This window comes from Polypterus senegalus, chromosome 3 (assembly GCF_016835505.1).
Source record: "Polypterus senegalus isolate Bchr_013 chromosome 3, ASM1683550v1, whole genome shotgun sequence".
Lineage (NCBI taxonomy): Eukaryota > Metazoa > Chordata > Cladistia > Polypteriformes > Polypteridae > Polypterus > Polypterus senegalus.
In genome coordinates, this window is record NC_053156.1 from 273,601,721 (window position 1) to 273,609,740 (window position 8,020).

Below are 8,020 nucleotides of genomic sequence, written 5' to 3' on the forward strand. Positions count from 1 at the left end.
ACCTTGTGTGTATATTATCAGCCCCAACATTTAAGGGCATGTAAACTTTTGATCAGGCCCATTTGGGTGATTTCAGTTATCTTTATGATTTAAAAGAGCACACACAATTATAAGATAATAAATGCTTCGTCTGAACACACACCCTAATGAAGAGGAAAGCTTTCTGCATGATTACCTATATTTTACAAACAATGGCCAATATTTCACAAATTCTTCCAAGGTATGTAAACTTATTAGCATGTATATATCATGATCTGATATTTGGTTGATTACCTAACTAGGTAATGCTTGTGGAGGACATGTCAAATGTCGGATACTCATTGTATTATTTGGCAGGTACTATATAACATATATATATGTATATATATATATATATATATATATATATATATATATATATATATATATATATATATATATATATATATATATATATATATATAGTAAAAGAGAAATCAAGATACAGCATAAAGGTTTGGGGTTTCCGGCCCTGTATACTGAATTATGATCCACAATATTGTACAAAACAGGTCAATGTACATGAAAAAATATTCCCGAGTGCATGACAACAAAAGATGGCGTCGGCGGACATTTTATGGAGGAGGGGCTGGAAGTGGAGGAATGCTGGGAAGGAGCCGTGGTGGAAGATGGGATTGATGACGTCATGAGTAGTGGAAGTAGCGTACTGCGGGAAGCTGTAGGAGGGAGGCTTATGGCGGCAGTGCGTCTTTTCTTCTGTAGGAAACAAAAGGAGAAAGGTTAGTACCCTGCCACTCCCTGCTGGCAAATGTCTTCCCGAACGTAATAAGGTCCGTCCACGGTCCCCTACTCGCACGTGCATGACAATATATATATACATATATCAACAACAACAACAACATTTATTTATATGCACATTTTCATACAAAAGTGCTTTACATAATGAAGAAAAGAAAAATAAAAGACAAAATAAGAAATTAAAATAAGACAACATTAGTTAACATAGAGAATGAGTAAGATCCGATGGCCAACAAAAAAGAACTCCAGACGGCTGGAGAAAAAAATAAAATCTGCAGGGGTTCCAGGTCACGAGACCGCCCAGTCCCCTCTGGGCATTCTACCTAACATAAATGAAACAGTCCTCTTTGTAGTTAGGGTCCTCACGGAGTCACAATATATATATATATATTGTGGTCTATTGCCGGCTTGTCATCTCAGCCAATACCGCCAGGCCGTCAGCCGGAGCTTTCCCTGTAGCATGTCTGTGCCCCGGATACCAGCAGGGAATCATGGACAATGGTATTTTCCTCTACAGCACTGCTGGATACCACAGGAGCCAACAGAGGACACTGCAGGGAGGCCCAGAGAGTCACATGTGACCTATATCCCGGACGTACGTCATAGGCAAAGCGACAGTGGAAGTGACGTACTTCTGGGATGAAGAAGAGGACTTTTTATCTGACCCGGAAGTGATATGAGGTCACGTGGACTGAAGGTTCGAAACACTTCTGAGTCAAGGACTATAAAGGACTCTGAGATACACCAGAACGTTGAGCTGAGCTGGGTGGAAGGGTGGCAACACGTCTGGGAGAGTTTGAGGATTGTATTATTGTGATTATTGATTATTTATGAGTATTGTGGAGAGGAGGGTGCTTTGTGCACTGTGCAGTTCAAATAAAATAATAACTTGGACTTTTATCTGGTGTGTGACGTATTGTCAGAGGGTTCAAGAGGATGATAGCACCCTCTATCTGTCACTATATATATATATATATTTATGATTTATATATATATATATTTATATATTTATGATATATATATATACTGTGGTATATGGCCGGCAGTTCATCCCGGCCAGTACTCCCAAGCCGCCAGAGGGAGCCATCCCTGCAACATGGAGGGGCCCTGAATTCCAGCAGGGAATCATGAAACTTGGAGTCTTTCATCACAGCCCTGCTGGATAACGCAGGGGCCACCGGGGGATGCTGCAGGGAGGCCCAGGGACTTATATTTTCCATATAACCCAGAAGTATGTCCTAGCCACGGGGACAGAGGAAATGACGTACCTCCGGGCTGAAAAAAAAAAGAGGACTTTTCACCTGACCTGGAAGTGCTGGGGAATCAAATGGGCTGAGGGATCTGAAGCACTTCCTGGTTAAGAAATATACAATGACTGTGGGAAACCTCAACAGGTTGAGCTGAGTTGGGAGGAAGGGTGACAACGCGTCTGGGAGTGGAGGATTGGATTTGATTATTAATTGTTTATGAGTATAGTGGAGGTGCTTGGTGCACATTATTGTAAAAATAAAATTAATATATGGTCTTTTATCTGGTGTCTAGCGTCTGTTCCGAGGGTTCAAGGGGACGACAGCGCCTCCTATCTGTCACAATATATATATATATATTATCCATCCATTATCCAACCTGCTACATCCAAACCAATCCAAGGGTCAAGGGGGTCTGCTGGAGCAAATCCCAGCCAACACAGGGCGCAAAGCAGGAAACAAACGGCGAGCAGGGTGCCAGCCCACCGCAGTATATATATATATATATATATATATATATATATATATATATTATATTGTGAACCTCAGCCTGACCCACTCCAATGCCTTCTCTTTTCTTCTTCTCTTTTCTCTCTTTCTTTCTTTCTCTCTCTCTCTCTTTTCTTCTGACCGCCTCCTTCCTCCTCCAGACGTTGCCACTCTTCCACCCGACTCTTGTCAATGACTGGAGGGAGGCGGCCCCTTTTATATTAACCTGGATAAGCTCCAGCTGCTTCCCGGCAATCTCCCGCAGACACACCCCCGTGTGGCGGAAGTGCCGGCTGCGCACCCGGAAGCCATCTGGGTGTCCCCTGTCGTCTTCCCCCCAGCACTTCCTGGTGTGGCGGAAGTGCCGGGCTCCTGGGATAATCAGGCATCGGGGCGCCGCCTGGCGGTGGCCACGGGTCCCTACAGGGCTGGGCTTCCAAGCCTTTTACCCGAGGCCTCCAGTATAACCAGGACTGACGCCCCCTCTCGGTCTGGAGGAGGCTGGAGCCCGGCCGGGGACCACAATATATATATATATATATATATATATATATATATATATATATATATATATATATATATATATTGTATATATAATAATGACAAAGCTGGAAGTTAAAGATTTGAATTGGGTGTGACGAGGATGGACAGGATTAGAAATGACTACATTAGAGGATCAGCTTTTTTTTATTTATGATTTAAGGTGCTACTTCAGTAGGATTATGATTTTGCTGTCACCGTCACTGTAAGATACTCATTAGGCTGACACATCTGTCTTTATTGGCAGTAATGAAGAGACTTAAATACATCTGGTGTGGATTTTTTAGTCCAATTTTACCAGTATTACTTTTCCATAGAATTGCCCCAGTCCCCAATTTACAATGCAATTACCCCCGCAGAAAGGCACCAATGAATATGAGTGGTATGCGACAGAGCTTACTTTTAAAGGTGTCTTTATTAATTAAAAGTTTTGGGTAGTCTGGTGTCACTCCCTCACAATACTCTGACCATGGCTCAAGAAATGTCTTGGGTTTCCTCCTTTATATAGTTGACGTGTTCTTCTCATGTTCAGCTGGGTTCTCTCCTCTCACAGTCCATTTGCTTGCCTTCTGGTTTTATTTAAATTAGTCTGGCTTGGGTGTAGGCATTACTACACCTTGGGATGAACTGGTGCTCAGTCAAGGTTTGATCCCAGCTTTGTTCCCATTCTTGCCAAGATGCTGAAGGCTCTGGTGACATCAACCAGATAATGCAGATTGCAAAGCGGCAGGATGAATGGCTAAAGGTTACCGGAAAGGTGCTGCTTGTATGGAGGCTGTAGTGAATCTTTGTGGACCCTGTGTTTCCACTTTTTAATAAACTTGTTCATTTAAAAAATGTGCAGTATAATAAATACAATATCGTTCATCTTTACATTTTTATGTCACTACAGTACTGTACGTGTAAGAATTCAAAGTGCTGCAACCTAGTGACTAAGACATCCCAATGTGAACCATAAGCCTTCAATTTCTGCCCCCAGCCTTGACTTGCTGTGTACCCCTAAGTGAGCAACTTCACCGACTACAGCTCACATTGTTAGAAGATGGAAGCTAATGATTTACATAGTTATAATTTGGAAGTTGACTTGGATAACAGTTCAGTTATGTGTAAGCTTTGCTACCAAGGCATTTCAACAGCTTTTCCATCCTGGAATTCAAGGACTTTTGAACACCATTTTTATTACCATTGTTCAATGGTAAAATGTTTCTTTTTTTTTAAAGAAACCAAGATTTAGACTGAAGAAGATGTGTTTGGAGCTGAATGACTAAGTTTCGTTGTTCTGGTCATCTTAATTTTGGCTTTCACCTTTGGATTGGTGATAATGACCACCATAGGGCAAACTGAGGTGTAAAGGGAAGAGAAGAAGACCCTGAGGTCTGAAAGAAGGGGTGCTACCCTGACAATTGTTAGGGAGTAGAGCCAGATGGCATTGTCCACCCCAAAGAAGATGACATACAGGATGACCAAAGTGACCACAGCTCGAGAAGCCTTTGTCTCTGCCCTGGCACCCACTGAACCCCGATCTGAGCTGCGGATACTTTTGACTTTTTTGCCGTGCTTGTAGAGTAGGATCACAATATAAAAACTCATGACCGTCATCAATACTATGAAGACAAAATCCTTCCAAAAGTTGGAGAGGCCAGTGCCGAGGTAGGCTGAGTAATCGGTGTACCTGACAAAGCAGTAATCTAAATTAAAGGTGTACGGTGGAATGGTGTTGTTGACCAGTTTGGACACTGCATACAGGATGGTGTGGACACTGGTAATGGAGCAGAAGACATAGAGGCACAGGAAAATGTGTGGGAGATACTTTGGAATTCTGTGTTTCAGCGGGGCAAGGAGCTTTGAAGATGCAGGTGCAATAAGTATGGCTTGGTAGGTGCTTAGTAAACAAGTGAGGCTGATGGAGAGCCCACGTAGGATACGGAAACAAAGAAGACTCAGCTTACAGCCCAAATCGTCAAACAAGTTCTGGTAGCCAAAGGCTGCGAGTGTCTGTGGGATACTGCGAACAAAAGCCACCAAGAGGTTGACCAAAGCCAAATGGCACAAGATGATGTCAGCTGTCGTGAGTTTCCCTTCGGCAAAGAAGCTGCAAAGGAAGGCGCTGCACACGGCCAGGTTGGCAGGAATGCTGATGACAGTAAGGACGAGGAAGCCGGCAGCTTTGACAGCGGGTCCTCTGTCCATGGTGACGACTCTATGTCTGTAAGAAAACAGAGGAAGCAGTCAGTCTGGTCCCACAATAAAGGCTGGAGTCTGCTATCATTGTCTGGAAGGGCTTCACTCCAACTAATCCTTCAATCAAATGCTAAATCTTTATCTACCTGTATAAATGAAAATCAGTTTGCTTGTTTGCCACCCTGCACAAAATGGATGAACTGATTTTAACAAAATTTAGCATGTGTGTTCGTCCAATTTAAAATATAGGTTATATATCGTATAGAGAAAAGGGGTTATAATGGAAGGGGGGGCACCTAAAAGCCAGCATCAATGCTGGGACTACAATTCCCATCAGGCAGCAGAGTTCATTGGGGCTGATGGGAGGACCTTTTTAGCATGCATAAAGGTTTGTGGTGAGCAAAGCGTGGACTCCTTAAAGACCTTGGCACCTATGGTATTCTCCTCTCAACTAATCTGGATTACAATTTTCATGGGAATATATGTTTTATCCAAGAGTGTGTTTTTATTTCTTTGGGGGTTATATTTAGTGATGTTGAATTTCCAAAACACTGCTATTACCCATTTATTTATACCTGGGCAAAACCAGGTACTTTAGCAAGTTATAAATAAAATCATATGCTGTTTGTATGTTGGTTTGTTTGTTTGCTAACCCCACAAAAAAGACTAAACTTTGCTTTTGTTTTTGCTGTTGGTCCAACTTGAGATGTACTCTACATGGTGTAACACAGAGAAACAGAATCAGACTTTCTTGCCCCAACCAGAAAGCGAGCGGCAGCATTCTGAACCAACTGTAACCTGCGTATCAGGGATTTGTTAATAGAGCGGGTTGCAGTAATCAAGGCGAGACAAGATAAAAGCATGAGTAGCTTTCTTAAGATCCCTAGACGATAAAAAAGGCTTGATGTTACGTAATAGATGAAGCTGGAGAACGCAACTCTTGACTACAGAATTAACTTGTTTCTCAAAAGAGAGGTTACTGTCAAAGATAACACCAAGATTGCAGACTTGTGGTTTGCAAAAGACAGAGAAAGAGCCGAGAAGTCCAAGACCAATTTGGGTTTTAACTGATGGACCCACTATAAGCACCTCCATTTTATTTTGAGTCAGATCAAGAAAATTATTAGCCATCCAGGAACTTAGTTCAGAAAGACAGTTGTGCAGTTGATTTATTGCAGAGTTGCAGACGGGAATATAAACGTGAGTATCATCAGCATAGCAGTGAAAAGAAATGTTAAATTCCCTAAAAATAGCTCCAATAGGGTGAAGGTATATAGAGAATAAGATAGGACCCAAAATGGATCTCTGAGGAATACGACATTTAAGAGGAGCAGTAGACTTTGTCATGTGGTGGGTGCAGCAATGTGTTGTATCAGTGCGCACTCCTAACCTCTCCTCTCACATTTATTAGGAAAATTGTTACCTCCCAGTTTCTTTGATTTGCTGTCAAACAAAAAATTGTAAAAGTGATGATTATTGAGAATTAGCAAGCACTACTGTTTATACCTGAGGATAATGAAATGTTTTTATGCTCGATTTAAAGCCTTCTATCTCGATGATTTTCTTTCCACTTTTCTGGGTGTTTGGGTTATTTAAGCTGTTGCTGACTAATGAGCACCCCGGTGGGCCTGACACTCAAGTGGGCTTTCAACATTTGCCGGCACCCGTGTGTTTTGCACTCTTAGTAATTTGTCATTATTAGGAAACAATTAAGGGAGCGAACATTACAGAAAAAAGAGAATTACTAGGAAAATAACAAAAGAGAATCAGGCATTTACAATGATGTCAAATATACCGTACAAGTGTTTCTACATTTCTTAGCAACATAATTCCTACACTAGTGTACTTTTTAAAATTTATAATAAGAAAGAATAAACTGAGTTAGAGGGAAAATGGCTCATTAATTCTGAAACTAGTTGAAACAAAAGCCAAAGATTGAACCTAAAAAGCACAGGACTTGAGTACATGGGGGTGCTGTAGATTCAGCAGGGCTGTGCGGTTTGGTGTTTTGTCCTGTTTTGTTTTTTTATATCTTCTTAACGCTTTGACATCGTTTTGGTTGGAGGTTCACTAGATGAGTGCCCTCTCTGGTTTAAAATGTCAGCTGTATGTATTGTCCTGTTCAGGGGCTGTGAGTGACATGTTGACCGTGTTTCAAAGGTTATTAAAACCTTGTAGAACTAGCAGTGAACTGAGACTATAGCTGACCATCTATGGGAAGTGGGTGGATGAATCAACATTTTTCCAGTTTAGCTGAATATGTAAGTAAACCTGTTTAAGGGGTGGTGGGGATCTTTTTATCTGGTCTAATCTGGTGAGAGCAGACAGTCAGGTTCGAGCCATGGATGGGAGATGGAGACGTGCCGCTAAGGTGGGCTTTGGCCAGTAGTGTTGAAGGCATCAGTGAGTGCAGACATGTTGGCGTGATCTGATCTGCCAGTGAAGATGGCATCCCTCAAGGCCATAATATCGGAGGTGTACATACATAGTTCATGAGTTGTTTTGTGTTAATAAACAGTTAACAAACTTTATTGGACTTCTCGGTAAGTTCCTTCTTTTGGACCATTGTACCTGGGGTTTTTACAATATATATATGCAACAGACATTATTAGTAATGACCAATTTATGACATCTGTTGAATATTTTCCTATTTTTTAATGCTTACAAGTGTTTTTCAGAAACAAAAAAAATACTGGAGGGGGTGCCACTGAGTACCAAACCCCAGTCACAATTGGGCCCAACACATTCCTGGGTTCAAACAAAGGTTTCTTTATTTCTCATAGTAC

At 41.7% G+C, this 8,020-nt stretch overlaps 1 protein-coding gene across 1 annotated transcript; it reads right to left on the reverse strand.

The window, feature by feature from the left end:
• Window positions 1-4,283: 4,283 nt before the first annotated feature.
• On the reverse strand, window positions 4,284-5,243 carry LOC120526691 (olfactory receptor class A-like protein 1). Its single transcript, XM_039749849.1, has one exon. It carries the CDS (start codon window positions 5,241-5,243, stop codon window positions 4,284-4,286), a length of 960 nt encoding a protein of 319 aa, XP_039605783.1.
• Window positions 5,244-8,020: the final 2,777 nt, after the last annotated feature.